Here is an 18910-nt window from a genome sequence, read left to right on the forward strand (position 1 = left end):
CAGAACCTCCCACAGAATAACCCCAAAAGTGCCCCACTTGTGACAGGATATTTTCCGGGACTGGATCAGACTTTGAATGTGGTTCTCCAGCAGAGATACGACTTCCTCAAATTCTGCCGTGAAATGAGATCCATCCTCATGAAATCCTCCCCACTATACCAAGAGTGTCTTTGCGCCATCCACCTAAACGCTGTAACCTCTTGGTTCATCCCTATGAAATCCCAAACCACCTTCCCTTCCTTCTGGCTCCTACCCTTGTAACTGCCCCCAGTGTAAAACCTGTCCCATGCAACCCTCCCACCACCACCTACTCCAGTCTTGTAACCCAGAAGGTGTACACAATCAAAGGCAGAGCCACGTGTGAAAGCACCCACGTGATTCACCAACTGACCTGCCTACACTGTGTAGCTTTCTATGTGGGAATGACAAGCAACAAACTGTCCATTCGCATGAACGGACACAGGCAGACAGTGTTTGTTGGTTATGAGGATCAGAGGATCATCCTGTGGCTAAACATGCCTTGGTGCATGGCCAGCACATCTTGGCACAGTGTTACACCGTCCGGGTTAACTGGATACTTCCCACTGACACCAACTCATCAGAACACTAGAGATGGGAACTTGCCCTTCAATATATCCTCTCTTCCCGTTACCCACCAGGCCTCAACCTGTGCTAATTTCAAATTGGCGCCCCTCGTACATCACATGTCACTCGACAACATCTTTGCCTCTTTTCTTCCACCTCGACTGACATCTCTGCCCAAACTCTTTGCCTTTACATATGTCTGCCTGTGTTTGTATATGTGCAGATGGAAATGTGTGTGTGTGTGTGTGAGAGAGAGAGAGAGAAAGAGAAAGAGAAAGAGAGAGAGAGAGAGAGAGAGAGAGAGAGAGAGAGAGAGAGAGTACCTGTCCCTTTATCCCCCTAAGGTAAGTCTTTCCGCCCCTGTAATTGGAATGACTTCTTACCCTCTCCCTTAAAACCCACGTCCTTTCGTCTTTCCCTCTCCTTCCCTCTTTCCTGATGAAGCAACCGTGGGCTGTGAAAGCTTAAAATATATAGGGAAACATTCCATGTGGGAAAAATATATTTAAAAACAAAGATGATGTGACTTACCAAACAAAACCGCCGGCAGGTCGATAGACACACAAACAAACACAAACATACACACAAAATTCGAGCTTTCACAACCGGCAGTTGCTTCGTCAGGAAAGAGGGAAGGAGAGGGAAAGATGAAAGGATGTGGGTTTTAAGGGAGAGGGTAAGGAGTAATTCCAATCCCGAGAGCAGAAAGACTTACCTTAGGGGGAAAAACAGATAGGTATACACTCACACGCACACACATATCCATCCGCACATACACAGACACAAGCAGACATTTCATGTCTGCTTGTGTCTGTGTATGTGCGGATGGATAATGGTGTGTGTGTGTGTGTGTGTGTGTGTGTGTGTGTGTGTGTGTACGCGAGTGTATACCTAAGTCTTTCCGCTCCCGGGATTGGAATGACTCCTTACCCTTAAAACCCACATCCTTTCATCTTTCCCTCTCCTTCCCTCTTTCCTGATGAAGCAACCGCTGGTTGCAAAAGCTCGAATTTTGTGTGTAGGTTTGTGTGTCTATCAACTTGCCAGCGCTTTTGTTTGGCAAGTCACATCATCACACATTTTGTGTAAACTCGTGAATACTATTTCACAGCTTCAGTTCCTTTCACCCATTAAACAACAATCTCAGCTATTTCCAACAACTTTCGTTTTATTTCCATTCCCGTTTTCCCACATAACCGATCATTTTTTAGCAGGTTCCCAAAGGTTTAAACGTTATTATTTCTTCGTCAAACAATTGTTAGCCTCATTTTCATAACCTGCCAGTACATAACCAGTCCTTTGAATACATTTACACGCAATTTTTTCGAAATTTTCCTGGATTTCCCAACCCTTTTACGTGGTTTGGAGACAACACAACTACCTAACCTTTGCACCCATTGTTGTTCACCAACCTAAGTTCAGCACAGGATCAACATAGCTCATCTCAAACCAACAATTTTTCGACTTTTTCACACCTTTATCTCTCCCTATATATATATATATATATATATATATATATATATATATATATATATATATATATATATATATATATATATTCACTTTAACCTCATGTTACTCTTTCCATCTTCTAATACCATGTCAACCTCACAACATCCCTACAACGACCCCATTAAATTTTATTTACATTCCCTCCACAAACATGCCTTCACCCTAGCCAGATTACGCTCTCATATTTTATTTACTCAGGCTTGTCTGACATTTGGCATTACCCCCAAAGGCCTCACACTTAAAGTTCCCATCTCTGGCTGCAATCCTTCTTTCCATCAGTCCTTATACTAGTTCCATACTGCACAATCCATAGCCCTCACCCGCCTAATCCTTCACCTATACATCGACTCGGCCAATGAACGCACCCGTCAACTCCTATCCCAAATCAAAGTCCTCAATCTTTCCTCTCCCACATCCACACCGGCTGTTCATAGCATCCTCCTACAGGCCAACCGCAAATTAGAACAGCATGCCACCCTCCACCTCAAAAAACTATCCAATCTCCTGGTTTCCCACCTCCGGAAAGGCAACTCACTCACCCTCCACAACCTTTCCAACAAACCTCAACCTCCTCTCATTGCACACAGACCCAGTCTCTCCCATCTACTCTATCTCCCACTTCCAGCTCCACTCCCCCCAACACCTCAAAATTCTAGTCAACACAATCTGGAACCACAACACCCCAATTCAGTAGTTAACCTTTCCTCCAAACCTCTCTCCCAATCCGAAATCTCTGTCCTATCCAAAGGCCTCACCTTCAGCCCCACTCCCAGATTCAACCAAACTGCCCTTGTCAAAGATTTACTGTCCTTCACTCGTAGTCTCTGCTGGAAATATCACTTTGCCATGAAGAAAAATAATCCTGATCCCACTAGTAATGATTCAACTCCCCAAGACACTATCCAAATTGAACCCTGCCTGGAACAGTTCCGTCCTCCATCACAGCAGGACCCACCTCCTCTTCCTCAAAAGTTCTCACTTCCAGCCTTGCCTCTGAATCTTTCTTGAAAAACCTTAATCCTACTGCAAACATCACCACAGCCGAAGCCCAGGCTATCCGTGATCTGAAAGCTGACCGATCCATCATCATTCTTCCAGCTGACAAGGGTTCCACGACTGTGGTACTTGATCGTCGGGAGTATGTGGCTGAGGGACTGCGTCAGCTTTCAGACAACTCTACATACAAAGTTTGCCAAGGTAATCCCATTCCTGACGTCCAGGGGGAGCTTCAAGGAATCCTCAGAACCTAAGGCCCCCTACAAAACCTTTCACCTGACTTCATCAAACTCCTGACCCCACCGACACCTTGCACTCCTACCTTCTACCTACTTCCTAAAATTCACAAACCCAAACATCCCGGCTGCCCCATTGTAGCTGGTTACCAAGCCCCCACAGAAAGTATCTCTGCCTACGTAGATCAACTCCTTCAACCCATTACATGAAGTCTCCCAGCCTTCATCAAAGACACCAACCACTTTCTCGAACGCCTGGAATCCTTACCCAGTCTGTTACCCCCGGAAACCATCCTTGTAACCATTGATGCCACTTCCCTATACACAAATATCCCACATGTCCAGGGCCTCACTGCAATGGAGCACTTCCTTTCATGCCGATCACCTGCCACCCTACCTAAAATCTCTTTCCTCTTCACCAGCTTCATCCTGACCCACAACTTCTTCACTTTTGATGGCCAGACATACCAACAATTAAAGGGAACAGCCATGGGTACCAGGATGGCCCCATCATATGCCAACCTATTTATGGGCCGCTTAGAGGAAGCCTTCTTGGTTACGCAAGTCTGCCAACCCAAAGTTTGGTGCATATTTATTGACGACATCTTCATGATCTGGACTCACAGTGAAGAACAACTCCAGAATTTCCTCTCCAACCTCAACTCCTTTGGTTCCATCAGATTCACCTGGTCCTACTCCAAATCCCATGCCTCTTTCCTTGACGTTGACCTCCATCTGTCCAATGGCCAGCTTCACACATCCGTCCACATCAAACCCACCAACAAGCAACAGTACTTCCATTATGACAGCTGCCACCCATTCCATATCAAACAGTCCCTTCCCTACAGCCTAGGCCTTTGTGGCAAACGAATCTGCTCCAGTCCTGAATCCCTGAACCATTACACCAACAACCTGAAAACAGCTTTCGCATCCCGCAACTACCCTCCCGACCTAGTACATAAGCAAATAACCAGAGCCACTTCCTCATCCACTCAAACCCAAAACCTCTCACAGAAGAACCCTAAAAGTTCCCCACTTGTGACAGGATACTTCCTGGGACTGGATCAGACTCTGAATGTGGCTCTCCAGCAGCGATACGACTTCCTAAAATCCTGCCCCAAAATGAGATCCATTCTTCATGACATCCTCCCCACTCCACCAAGAGTGTCTTTCCGCCGTCCACCTAACCTTCGTAACCTCTTAGTTCATCCCTATGAAATCCCCAAACCACATTCCCTACCCTCTGGCTCCTACCCTTGTAACCGCCCCCGGTGTAAAACCTGTCCTATGCCCCCTCCCACCACCACCTACTCCAGTCCTGTAACCCGGAAGGTGTACACGATCCAAGGAAGAGCCACGTGTGGAATCACCCACATGATTTACCAACTGACCTGCCTACACTGTGACGCTTTCTATGTGGGAATGACCAGCAACAAACTGTCCATTCGCATGAATGGACACAGGCAGACAGTGTTTGTTGGTAATGAGGATCATCCTGTGGCTAAACATGCCTTGGTGCACGGCCAGCACATCTTGGCACAGTGTTATCTGAATACTTCCCACCAACACCAACCTATCCGAACTCCGGAGATGGGAACTTGCCCTTCAATATATCCTCTCTTCTCGTTATCCACAAGGCTCAATCTCTGCTAATTTCAAGTTGCCGCCACTCATACCTCACCTGTCATTCAACATCATTTTTGCCTCTGCACTTCCGCCTCGACTGACATCTCTGCCCAAACTCTTTGCCTTTAAATATGTCTACTTGTGTCCGTATATGTGTGGATGGATGTGTGTGTGTGTGTGTGTGTGTGTGTGTGTGTGTGTGTGTGTGTGTGTGTGCGTGTGTGCGCGCGCATATATACCTCTCCTCTTTTTCCCCTAAGGTAAGTCTTTCCGCTCCCGGGATTGGAATGACTCCTTACCCTCTCCCTTAAAACCCACATCCTTTCGTCTTTCCCTCTCCTTCCCTCTTTCCTGAAGAAGCAACCGTTGGTCTTGGATGGAATCTTTGTTTTTAATTTATATATATATATATATATATATATATATATATATATATATATATATATATATATATATATATACTTATATATAAATTACCAAGCAGGAAAGCGCCGGTAGATGGGAGAGGGTAAGGAGTCATTCCAATCCTGGGAGCGGAAAGATTTACCCTAGGGGGAAAAAAGGACAGGTGTACACTCGCACACACACACACATATCCATCCGCACATACACAGACACAAGCAGACATACCAACTGCCAATATACTGTTATTTATGACTGTGTAAACAGCATTCTCAGCCGAACAATCCTTCCGAAATCTGGACTGTGATGTGCTAAGCTAATTGTTTCCACTTAAGTGCTTGACTTTTTCGGATATTGCCCCATTTTAATACTCATACCACTCAAAAGCTGACTGAAATAAGTGTTTGTGTAACTGCTGTCAAGAAATGCACCAAGTTTTCATGGGGGGAGAGTCAATGGCAGAAAAGAAGTAACTCGGGTCATGCCGCAGGGAAATCTGTTGGACCTTTGCTGTTCATGATGTTTATTAATGAGCTCTACCATATCCTGCTACTAGTGCAAGCAAGAGTGAGTGCATTGTGTGTAGTGTCACTGCACGAGCGTACTTAAGTCACCCACCAATAGTACGAGTGCGGGCCGCCCACTAGAGGCCACCTATAGTATGCGTGCACAGGGTGCCTATATACATGCGGAGCAGCGCTGACTCACTCTCACGGTGTTCTTTTAATTTGTACCACTCACATCTGTTGCCTTTGTTGCTCCTTCTGTTTGATTGTTTTGTCTTGTTACTTGTAGAGTCACAAGAGGATTATTTCAGTTACAGTTCAGAGGTTTATGAATGAAGCCATATTTGTGTTTCTTGGCTCAGTGTCATCTCAGACTTTTTGCAGATGATGCAGTTATCTATATCTGAAAGAATCTGCATAAATATTAAGTCAGATTTTGCTAAGATTTAAAAGTGGTGCAAAGATTGGTAACTTGCTTTAAATGTTCAGAAATGTAAAACTGTGCACTTGGCAAAACAAGAAAGTATAGCATTGTATGTCTATAATTTCAATGAGTTGCAGTTGGAGTGTGTCAACTAACACTAATACCTGGCAGTACCAGTTTCTATGGATATGAAATGCAGTGATCACAGAGGCTCACTTGTAGGTAGAATAGGTTGCAGACTTCAGTTTATTGGTAGAATACTGGGGAATGCAATCAATCTGCAAAGGAGACTGCTTACAAATCACTTGTGCACGCAATACTAGAATACTGCTCCCTTAAGAAAAAGCCATACCTAAAGATTAGAAAGTTTCACATGCCACAACGGTACTCAAGAGAGGATGAGTTACAGATTTATAACACTGATGTCAATTGGCAGTAGTATTTTGGAACATATAGTGCATTTGAAGGTTATGTATTACTTTGAAGAAAATAATCTTTTGACACAGGCAGTAGGGATCCAGAAAATACTGTTCTTGTGAAACACAACTAACTCTTTATTTGCACAAAGTAATTAGCACTATTGACACAGGATCTCAAATTGACTCCATACTTCAAGATTTCCAGAAGGCCACTGACAATGTTTCGCGTGCCTATGGAGTATCATCTCAGTTGAGCCACCGGATTCATAATTTCCTATCAGAAATGTCACAGTATGTAGCAATAGATGGAAAATCACTGAGTGAAACAGAAGTGATATGTGCCATTCCCCGAGGAATGCTATAACATCCTCTGTTTTTCCTAACCTATATAGACTAATTGGGAGCCAATCTGAGCACCTTTCTTAGATTGTTTGCAGATGGTGCTGTCATTTACTGTCTTGTCAAGTCATCAGATGATCAAAACTAACTGCTTAATGATTTAGACATTATACTTATATGGTCCAAAAAGTGGCAATTGACTCTAAATAAAGAACAATGAGAGATCATTCACATGAATACTACAAGATATTCGTTAAATTATTTCAGTTACATGATAAATCGCACAGATATAAAGGCTTTTGATGGAACTACATACCTAGCAATTACATTTACAAACAACTTAAATTTGACTGGTCACATGGATAATTTTGTGGGGACTGCAAACGAAATACTGTGTTTTGTAGGCAGAACACTTAGAAGATGCAACAGGTCTCTGTAAGAGATGGCCTATGCTATGTTTGTCTATCCTCTACTAGAGTAATGGTGTATAGTATAAGCGATTTCAGTTGAACTTATTACAACAAAGATATTTTTCATTGTGCTGAGAGCTTACCACAAAATTTCAAACATCACCTTCCTCCTCTGAATGCGAAAATATTTTTTTGATGCCAGCCTACAAAGGGAGAAATAAGAGAAATCAGAGCTCACACAGAGATTATTTTTCCCACAGGCTGTAAGTGAGTGAGTGGCAGAGAAATATTCTGTAGGTTGTTCAATGAATCATCTGCAAGACACTTAAATGTGAATTGCAGAGTAGTCATATAGATGTAGATGTGGGAGTAGACCTGAAACAAATAAGATAACAAGGGACATTAAATGTGTACAGAGAAGAACAGCACAATTGGTCCACAATTGGTCATAGGTTTGTTTGATCCATGGAAAAGTGTTACAGAAATGCCAAAGAAACTGAACTGGCAGACTCCTGAAGATAGATGTAAACTATCCGAAGAAAGCCTAGTAAGATACTTTAAAGAACTCGCTTTAAATGCTGACTCTAGGAGTATACTAGAACTCTTATGTATTGCTGCCATAGCATGTATTGCCACACACTGTACATGAATGGAACGGGAAGAAATCCTGGTAATTGGGACAATGGAACATGCCCTCTGATTTGCACGTCACATTGATTTGCAGAGTATCAATGTAGATGCAGATGAATTCAGTACTAAGCTGCACAGTAATTCCACCTTTCCATGTCTAAATCTCAATCATGTTGTTTTCTGATCTAGGTACTGAAATTAAAGCTACTAGTATCAAGTATGCAGTGGCTATTTAATGTAACAGTGGAAGCAGTACATTTTTGAAGGTGTGGCAGTGTTCTTAATTTTACAATGTTAAACGTAACTGAAGTATATAAATAGCAGTGTGTTGTTATTGTTGACTTTTGTCCATGGACTGATTTGATCCAGCTCTCCATGCTAATCTATACTGCACAAGCGTTTTCATCTCTACATAATTGCTGCAGCCTACATCCATTGTGAAGCTGCTTACCGTATTCAAGCATTTGTTTCTCTCTGTAATTTTCAACCCCACAATTCATTGATGCCTCAGAATGCCCTATCAACTAACCCCTTCTGTTAGTCAAGTTGTCACAAATTTCCTTTTTCTTCATTTTAAGTTAGTACCTCCTCATTAATATTCAAACTACTCATTTAATTATCAACGTTCTTTTGTAGGACCCACATATTGAAAGCTAGAGGAGACAGTGGCCATGTGTGTGTGTATTTTGCCTGTGTGAATGTGAGTGTGTTTTCAGTTTGTGAAGAAGGACTTTTTTGTTCGAAAGCTTAAATGTTTAGCAGTCTTTTCATTGTGCCTGTCTACAACTCAATGCCTCATCCATTTTGTGAGATTCAATATCTTGTGTGTTATTGAAGGATATAGACTGGGCTTTGTCTTTTTGCTTATTTGACTCTCGATTGCCTTTATAGCATAATGAGCCAGGACAACTCCACCTGCTATTGTTGCATTCATACTAATAATTTTTTTCTATTCATTTTCCATTCCTCTAAGTAATGTATAGGAAATACATGCTGTAATCTTTCAAAACGTATGTCAGGTGGTACATCATGTTCATTCATTAATCAGACTACAATTATTCATATGCTGATTACAACATCACATTTAGTTTACCTTGAATGTATGTTAATTGTAAGCTGTTAATATTTGAAAATTTTACTACAGTACAGCATATGGTATTTCGACTGAGCTAATCTGCCATATCAAATGGTTCAAATGGCTCTGAGCACTATGGGACAATATCTATGGTTACCAGTCCCCTAGAACTTAGAACTCCTTAAACCTAACTAACCTAAGGACATCACACAACACCCAGCCATCACAAGGCAGAGAAAATCCCTGACCCCGCCGGGAATCGAACCCAGGAACCCAGGCGTGGGAAGTGAGAACACTACCGCATGACCACAAGATGCGGGCTCTGCCATATCAAACACACACATATACAACCAGAGACCTAAGGCTCCAGACTTAACAGGAACATGTTTTAATTCCTCTAAAACTAATTACCTTAAAAGATAATTAGTATTGATCTTCAGATACATCAAATTTTCTATTGCAGATTTTGCCATTGTCCTCATTAGATTCCTCCTTTTATGGCTATACTTTGTCATCCTAATTTTTCTGGGCCAAATGTCATTTCAATAAGTAATTAAGCCTCAAATTAAATCATTTTTATAATTTTAAATATGGCAGCTGTGATCATAAATAGTTAATTTTCAGCATAGACGCACAAAAGAGTTCCATAACCTTTTACATTTTATTAACTCACTACATATTTTGTGAACCAAGTTATTGTTGTGTCATACAGTTCATCCAAATTAGTAAATTCTGACCTAGCAATTTTATAAACAAATATGTAATTTCCAAAATCCAAAATTTTTCTAATGGCATGTTATTAATACCCACCTACCCAAAAATTTTCAGTGTTTGCTCCAAAATCACACAAGCAATATCTATGTGGAAGTCCTGGGTGATCTCATACATCACTGACATCTCCCTCAGTATCTGGCACTTTTATTCATATGATCAACATCTTTATTGTAACTTAACTTGTACTATCTTTTATTAACTTCTTTGAGTCAATAATTTATTCTGGTCACACATTTTTGCTAACCTGATAATCATCTATGTATTAGTGTCGTATACCTGGAAATGTGGCATATTCAATGACTAAAACATGCTTCAGTATTAAACTGTGAGAATTAATTATTTGAAAGTTCACTGTAGATAATTTTCTCATGTCATACTGATTAATTGAATGCTGAAAGTGCGCGCCTGTGAAAAATGTTTTACGTAAGGGCCGAAAATATTCATCATGTTGCTACTTGTGACCATTCACTAAAGCATGTGGTGTAGGTTATTGGAAATATTTCCCATACAGACATTTTTACAGCAATGTAATGAACGTTCTTTGATGAGAGACTGATGCAGAATAGAATTAATTGGTAGGCAACCTTTCAAATTCACTATTTCATGGCTTGAAGCTACCCAGTCATATTCTGTTGTGGTTTTTACCGCTGTTTCCATCAATTGTCACCTTATGCTCCCTTTGAAACTCTCAGCAGCCTTTGACACAAGCTCCTTAATTCTATAATTTCTTCAATTTGCCCTTCAGTTCATAACCAATAAATTATTATCTGTCTCTGGAAATGTTCTTTAAAATCTTGTTTTGAAATCATCTTAACATTATGTAATCTATCCAAAACTTTCTGGTATCAGCAGGTCTCTTCTGTGTACACAACCTTGTGTCACAATTTTTAAACCACGTGTTAGCAATTATTAAACTGAGCACAAAATATTACCAGGTGGTTTCTTCTTTCATTCCTCTTCCCTATTTCAAGTTCTCCTGCCAAGTTTCCTACCCCTCTTCTCCCTATTATTGTATTCCAGTCCTTCATCACAATTAAATTTTTATTCTCATTACTATTCAATGATTACTTTTATCTCATCATGCAGTTCTTTAATCTCTATATCATCTGTGGAGCTATCATAGGACCTTACTTGCATTCCTGTTTTCTTACTCGTTATTATATCTACTACTGCAATTCTCCTATTTGATTTTGCATTTATAACCTTGTAGTCATCTGACCACAGATTCTACGCTTTCTACCTCAACACTTCACTTAATTCCCAGTTTATTTAATTTCGACTTACCCATTGTTCTTTTCAAGTTTCTTAACATAGTTACTGGATAAGGGATCTAACATTCCAAACTGAAGAATGACAGTCTTTTTTCTCTCGATGACAATAGCTTCCTGAGTAGATCTGAATGGGGCACTATTTTACCTACACAATATTTTACCCTAGAGGGTGCTATCAACATGATGCCATATGGTAGAGATTCGCGTTATTGAGAAATATGATGACTGTAGTTTCCCCTTGTTTTCAATCATTCACAGTACCAACATAGTAAGGCTATGTTGGTTAAGGGTACAACACCAAACCAGTCAATCATTCATACCAATACCTCTACAGCTACTCAAAAGGCTGCTGCTGTCTTGCTTCAGGATCCACATGTTTGCCTGATCTCTCCACAAATACCCCTCCAATGTAGTTGCATCTATGGTTTGGCTGTCTGTACCACAGAGACACGTAAGCTGCCCCAACTCGGGAAGGTCCACGGTTTGTGACAGGTATCACAGTGCAGTAACTAACAGTCATTTGTCAAAGCGTTTTTGTACCTATTTCACTTTCTTAATGTGTACCTTCACACATTCAACATTAATGAAGATAAATACTGGTACTCCTTTATGATGAGATCTATATGAAGTCATGATTAAATTAATGCAGAAAAAAATATTGAAGTATTATGGGGAGAATTTGACAGTAGTCATAATTTTGAATAAACAGGGTGTTTTACCTCTAGACTGAATTACTCCTTAAAACAATATTGTGAGATCTGAAATTAAATTTCACAAAAAATAATAAAGATGCTTGATTAATGTTCCACACAGTAAAAATTAGTTGGGTTCCTTACAATACTGAAGAAATATGTTGAAACTTAACACACTAACTTTATGCACTATGACAATACAATATGTACACAATTTTCACTTTGATGGTGGCAGTAGTAAGAGTTTTTACTTTAAAATCTTACCCTGTTTCGAAGTTTTTCACGCATGAATCTACGGAATGTATTCAGAACAACATTTACATATATAGGAGCATTGATGAAGTCGAGTCGCCGGATTCGTACTGGATAGCAGTCCTGTAATAGTCAAGCAATCTGATTTAATAAGATATTCTTATGAAAATACATACAAATATTAAAATTGTACATAAAAGATTTACATTTTTACAAACACTTAATTTCCAGGGCTTTTTAATGAGCTAATATAAATTTTACTGTTAATAATTACTTTGTCTCAAATGAAAGTCTTCATTTTGCAGAATAGATGATATTCTGATGCCAAACAGCAAGATGAGCAAGTAGGTGGACAAACAGATAAGTAAATGAGGGAGTAAAATGAAGCTGAAAAGAAATGGTGAAATTCATGGAGAGAAAATTTATTTATAGGTTATGATGGTCCACAAACATAACATATTGGTCCAATATAAGCCACATCCTTAATTTTGAGGGGATAGGGAGGGGGAAGAGAGAAATTCAGTGGAGAAAAAATTATCTCTTTACCTATTTGCAAAAACCTGTTAACAATATGATCACCCTGAAATCACTTTTTGAAATGCTGTAATGTAGATAAATTGCACAGAAACACCAGCCTTCAAACTACAGTATTACTGATGTCACTTAACTTCACTGTTGGCATTCGTTTGGGGGGAACAACAAAATCAGACAGTGATTGAGAATGCATACATTATTCTTTAGCCAACAGGTCAGCCTTGTCTTATTTTCTCTTAGTTCTAGTTTCACAATTCTTGGTTTACTTTTGTTGTTAAGCTAATCAAGTGAATAATCTTGTCAACTTGATCTCCATTTCTGCATGTTTTTGGCTGAAACGATGGAAGCTGCCTATGAATTGCTGATTTCAAAATTAAAAGATAAAGTACAGACCTCAAGCAATATACAGGAAACTTTACCTCATGTTGTGACATTAAGGAAACTCAGATAGAAGGACAGCTTTTACACCTAGAAGAGGACCTACACAAGCAGATTAGGGATCTGCAAAATTGAGCTGTAGCATGTGACAACATGACTATATAACAATAAGTTATTTCATTTCGACTCTGAAGTTGAAAACACAAATATCGAAGTTCCTTCTGGAGAAGCCTAGATTTGGTATTTATCCAAAGAGCATTACTAGCAATTATACAATGTTTGCTGTGAAGGTTAACAGCTTGGATGCCCAAGCAGTCGAAATAGCATCACATGGATCTCCACTTGAAGGCTACTGTGTATGTAAATCATTGGATTAAACATTGCAACAAGTGTTTCATTTCAAGCAAATTGAAGACAGAATTCCATCCGAGGAAGCTGTCAGGTGAAACACTGCACTAACACAACTATCATTTTCAGTGGAAACAGTGATGGTGACGTGTAGAAAGGGTGATGTTAATTCTGTGCTTGCTGTAGCAGACAAGGTGCACATTATAGTGGGCCAGGTGAGTACCTCGGCAGTTTCACAGGCATCTGGTGACATCCACATTGGAAAGACTTCAGCTATATCGCATCAACAACAGGTTAACACCAACGAGCAGCTTGGAAGTCGGATATACCAGATGGATGCAATTCAGAAGCAACTGTTGGCACTAACCAATAAGTAGACGTGCACAAGGAGAGATAAAGAAGAGGGGCATCCAGCCAGCAGAATCAAACAAACAGCCAGATGCTGCAAGGAGGACAAAATCACCAGGAGTGTTGGTGCTGCAAGCATTTTGGTGATCAGGCAATGAGATGCAGACCTTCCTGCTCATTCCCAGTAGGTGCAGCATATTACACAGTTCCTACACAGTTCCAAAAGAGCACCAAAGCGTAAATGAGGGAGTTGCCCCTACTTCTGTAGATACCTGCAGTGGCAATCACAAGTAGCCAAAATCCAGCACTCCAGATGAGTCCCCACCTGGGCAACTTCAGCCGACTAGTTGCTGGTCTTTTCATTTGACATCACAATGGGTGACTCACGTGTTGATAATGATGAAATGATGATGAGGATAGCATGACACCCACTCCGCAAATGGAAAAAATCTCCAACCCAGCTGGGAATCAAACCTAGACCCACTGTGCAGCAGTCAGACATGCTGACCACTCGGCAAAGGGGCAGACCATTGGCCCAGTTTTTTGCAATAAAGTGGCCATGTCCAGCAAGTGTACCTGCTCACATTTTGCATTATTCACATGTGACAGACAGGAAGGCTGATCAGCACTACCTTATTGATTTGGGCTTAGATGGAAGTACACTGCCATTCATGCAAAGTACAACCACAGCGGCAGATGCAACTGTCCACCTTACAGCAGCTAACAACTCACCCATGACAATTTATGATGAGTGTTTAGCAACAGTGAACCTAGGATTCAGTAGAAGTTCAAATGAGGGTTCACACTGGCAGATGTAAGTGAATCGATATCAGGTGCAGTCTTCATACAAGACCAAGGATTGGAAATAAAGCTAAGTATTGCACAAATTAAGGTGGAAACTGGTACTAGAGGCAGAAGTACTAATAATGTCATTGCCTCAGACCAATAGTTTGATTAGTCCACAAGCTAGAAAAAGACTGTTGGTCAATTAAAGAAAGTATTGCATACCATGGTGAATCAGATTAAGATGACATCCGGCCAACCAATCTGTCACTGACGGACACACAGGCTGCATCCCCTGCTACTGACACCCATAATGCAGATGCAGCATGCCTTTGAAAATGTAATGGCTAGTTTGCAACAAGAAATCCTCTTATCCCACCTGGACCATAATGTACCATTAGCAACAGTTGTGGGTGACAGCCAACAGGCTATCAGGGCAGCTCTCCATCAATGTGTTGAGAATAGTTTGAAACCTTTGAGGTTTTCTCCCAGAAGCTGATGGAGGCACAAAATAATGGGAGAGCATACGATCAAAAGCTGCTGGCTCTTTATAAAGCTGTACTACACTTTCACTCTTGTACTGAAGCTAGACTATTCACAATATACACAGACCATAAGCCAATCGCTTTCACTTTTCACAAGATCAATGAAGGTTGCTCACTTTCGCAGTTCCTACTTACAGACAAGCAGCTGCAACAATATTTGCAAGATGGTTCATCAGCTTTTTTTTTAGCTCAACAAGTGTGGTTGCTAGGTGCAAAGGGCCCTTTTTCGTGTGGCATGTTAACAATGCAAAGCTGACAAAGTGGTACATAAGCCAATGAGATAATTGGCTGAGTGCATGACTCCGTTCTAAAGGCCAGTTAGAGAAATAAATATTTTGTTGATGTTGGCATCAAGCACTTGCAGTTTTTAAGTCATGCCTATGGGCATATTGATTAGGCCTGTCTTCATTACAGTGTCTTTATTCTTTACTTCAGGTATGATCTGAACTTTAAAGCCATCCAACATTAGTATGGCTTTTTTACTGAGCAGCACACTAGGTCTTTGATTCCTCACATGAGCTAGTCAGTTCATCATTAAGTCTGTAATCATCTAGCCTTTATTTTGGCAGTGAACAAATATTCCTTAGGCATATTTCATGTGGGTGAAGTTTTGTACTTAGGAATAACAAAGGGGGCAGATTTTGTCCCTCTACAGGAACTGCTAACATTACAGTATTTCTTTGTTTTACATTTCCAGTTGTTGCTAATGAGATACTTTTTACACTTTTATAGTTCACTGTCATATTGCTTGTCATGTTCCAAAATATGGACATTGTGTAGGCATTGCTGATCTGGTCCAGAGGGTAAGACAGCCATGGCCACATTGGCTTACTTGCCTCACTGCATTGACAAGTTTCTCAATTAAATCTTGTTGCAGTCTATGTGGCAGTGAAGTACTTAGTCAAAGAGAGAAGTTACTTTATGCATAAACCGGGGCATTAACCAGTATTCACACAGAATTCTATCTGTGCTATGTTTAAGGTCTTCACAATTTCCAGTTCTTTAACTGTTATCTTGTACAAAGAAAAGAAGCCTAACTTTAAGTTAAAAACATTTCCTAGCTTCTGGCCTTATGCAGGGTTTACTTGTTGAAACAACTGTTTGTGGTTCTCTACTGTGAACCAACAATGCAGATTCAAGTCATCCAATCCACACTTTGTGTTGAGTTCTTTATTAAATGTACACTACTCTTCACATAACAGATAACATTGTGTTTGAAATTTATGCCACAACTGCATCAAATTCTGAGTCTGTAATGATTTTTTATTGATGTTATTGCTCAATGGCGAAGAAAAAATTTTACTCTTTAGTTAGAGGAAAACTGTACTGCCCTGTTGTGTATGGTTACGAAAGTGGGAGCTGGATGACGGTCACTAGCTAAATGAAACTTCAAACATCAGGGATGACTACATTGTCGTATTCTATGCAACTACTGACTTCCAAAAACTAACAATATTGTTGCTCCATTTCCAGCTAAGAAACCAGCACTGCTGAAGTTTCTACTATGTAAAATAAATTGGTATTTGTAGGGTCCTAAAGATAAACTGAATCCTAATATTTTGGTACAAAATTTTATGGAAGAAGCATTGTTTATAAATGCCAATATGGTATATTGAATGCAAGGCTTTAAATGTACATGTCAAAAAGCAGATGTCAGATGTTATGTACCCCCTAGATTAAACTGATTAGTAGAAATAGGATGCTGCATTGTAGATGACTTAAAAAATAACCACAGATGCATTTAGTGAGGGGCAGAAGCAGGAACAAGTTTAATAATAATTAAACTGCATGTCTCTGTTCTAAAATATAAAGTTAATACCAGTTGCTAATGTGTAGTCTGAGTCTTATGTGGTGCTGTGGAGTAAAAAACCATTGGCTGTTGGGGCTGGCATGTTGTTCCACTTATGTAGGTATGATACCAGCATCTGGGTGCTCCCAGAGAGAACTGCAGTGACATATGGCACAGGGAGAAAAGAGTTGGGAACCCTAGCAGTTACAGCCTACTACAAGACAAAATGACACTAGTTGGTGCAAGAGGCCAGCATCATTTCTGAAACTGTTGCTACAGCCTCCCTGCAGCATCTGCTTAGTCTCTAAAAACTGCCTCATGGTTATATAAAGTGTGTACCTGTGATCTTGGTTAAAACTGTTGCAGTTTATTTTAATTTCTGACATCTACTTTATGATGGGAGTCCAAATATGATGACACATGAGTGGCCTGCTTTGGTAGGTTCCAGACTTTGCTATCATGCCTACATAAGTGAACACTGTGCCAGCTCCATCAGTCAGTGATTTATTTCTTCTAAGGACAGTGGTACAAGTAGTTGTCGAAAGATCAAACACTTTATATGAAATAATGTGGTTTGAAAACTGATACAATTTTACACTCTGATAACTAACACTCGTAGGATAAAAACAGTGAGAGTTTAAGATTTGAAGAATAAAATTAAAAGCCTCCTTTTCTTAATCATATCTTTTCATTCATTTTATAAGAAGAAACATTAAAACGTTATGAATCACTTGGGGGAAAACATTGCAAAATCTAGAAGTTTCAGATGGACTAATCTGAAAAAAATATATCCTAGTAGAAACACTATAATCAATGCCCTATCTGTTGCATCTTTTCTTATATTCATACCTCATTTGTGGACTCCAGCATCTACTTAACGTTGCAAAATGAAATTCGGACATAAGTCTTCCTTATTTAACAGGTGAAACTTGTGTCACAGCAATCTTATCTATACAAATACTGTGTAGACTCTTAAATAAAGCATTCTTCAAGAGCATCTCTACGTCAGAGATATTTCACAAAAACAATATTATGAGAAGGAAAGTTGCTACTCATCATATAGTGGAGATGCTGACTCGCAGATAGGCACAACTAAAAGACTCTCACAAATATGGCTTTCGGCCATTGAGGCCTTTGCTAACAATAGAGACACATATGCACATGCATACACACTTACACAAACGCAAGTCACACACATGACTGCAGTCTCAGGTAACTGAAACCTCACTTCCACTGTGGTTTCAGTTGCATGAGCTGTAGTCGTGTGTGTGAGTTGTGTTTTCATGTGTGTGTGTGTGTGTGTGTGTGTGTGTGTGTGTGTGTGTGTGTGCGCGCGCGCGCGCGCGCGCGCGTCTGTTGTTGACAAAGGCCTTAAAGTCCGAAAACTATAATTGTGAAAGTCTTTTCATTGTGCCTATCTGCGACTCAGCATCTGCACTATACGGTGAGTAGCAACTTTCCTTCTCATAATACGTGTGTGTGTGTGTGTGTGTGCGCGCGCGTCTGTTGTTGACAAAGGCCTTAAAGTCTGAAAACTATAATTGTGAAAGTCTTTTCATTGTGCCTATCTGCGACTCAGCATCTGCACTATACGGTGAGTAGCAACTTTCCTTCTCATAATACTGTTACATTCCATCCCGAATTTTCCACTGTTTGATATTTCACAAGAATCAGTATGTAATGAAACTAACAGAATACAAGTAGTTAAATTTGACATTCCAGTGTCCAATTATAGATTCTCATTTTATGTAGACATGAATTCTAGAAAGAAAGGAAGGAAGATTAACATTTAATACCTACCAATGATAAAGTTATTGGAGATAGCACAAGCTAGCACTGGAAAAGAGTGGGGAAGCAAACTAGTCGTGACCCTTTCAAAGGAACCACCCTGGTACGAATTTTAAGAGATTTGGGTAAATAAACAAAAACTTTAATCTGAATACATGAATGGGTGTTTGAGTCATCAACATCCTGAGTGTGAGTCCAGTGTCTTATGTCACCAACTGTGTATTCTGAAGTCACCGTATTTTGTGAAC

The 18910-nt window shown here is 40.1% G+C and overlaps 1 protein-coding gene across 2 annotated transcripts in view; it reads right to left on the minus strand.

The window, feature by feature from the left end:
• LOC126356364 (retinol-binding protein pinta) overlaps positions 1-18910 on the minus strand; it is a 47094-nt gene that overhangs the window by 9346 nt on the left and 18838 nt on the right. For both annotated transcript variants that reach the window (XM_050007355.1, XM_050007363.1), the window contains one exon: positions 12162-12272. In XM_050007355.1, the coding sequence (XP_049863312.1) occupies positions 12162-12272 (111 nt within the window). The remainder of the gene's footprint in view (positions 1-12161; positions 12273-18910) is intronic.

Source organism: Schistocerca gregaria, chromosome 1 (genome assembly GCF_023897955.1).
Source record: "Schistocerca gregaria isolate iqSchGreg1 chromosome 1, iqSchGreg1.2, whole genome shotgun sequence".
In the NCBI taxonomy this organism is placed as follows: domain Eukaryota; kingdom Metazoa; phylum Arthropoda; class Insecta; order Orthoptera; family Acrididae; genus Schistocerca; species Schistocerca gregaria.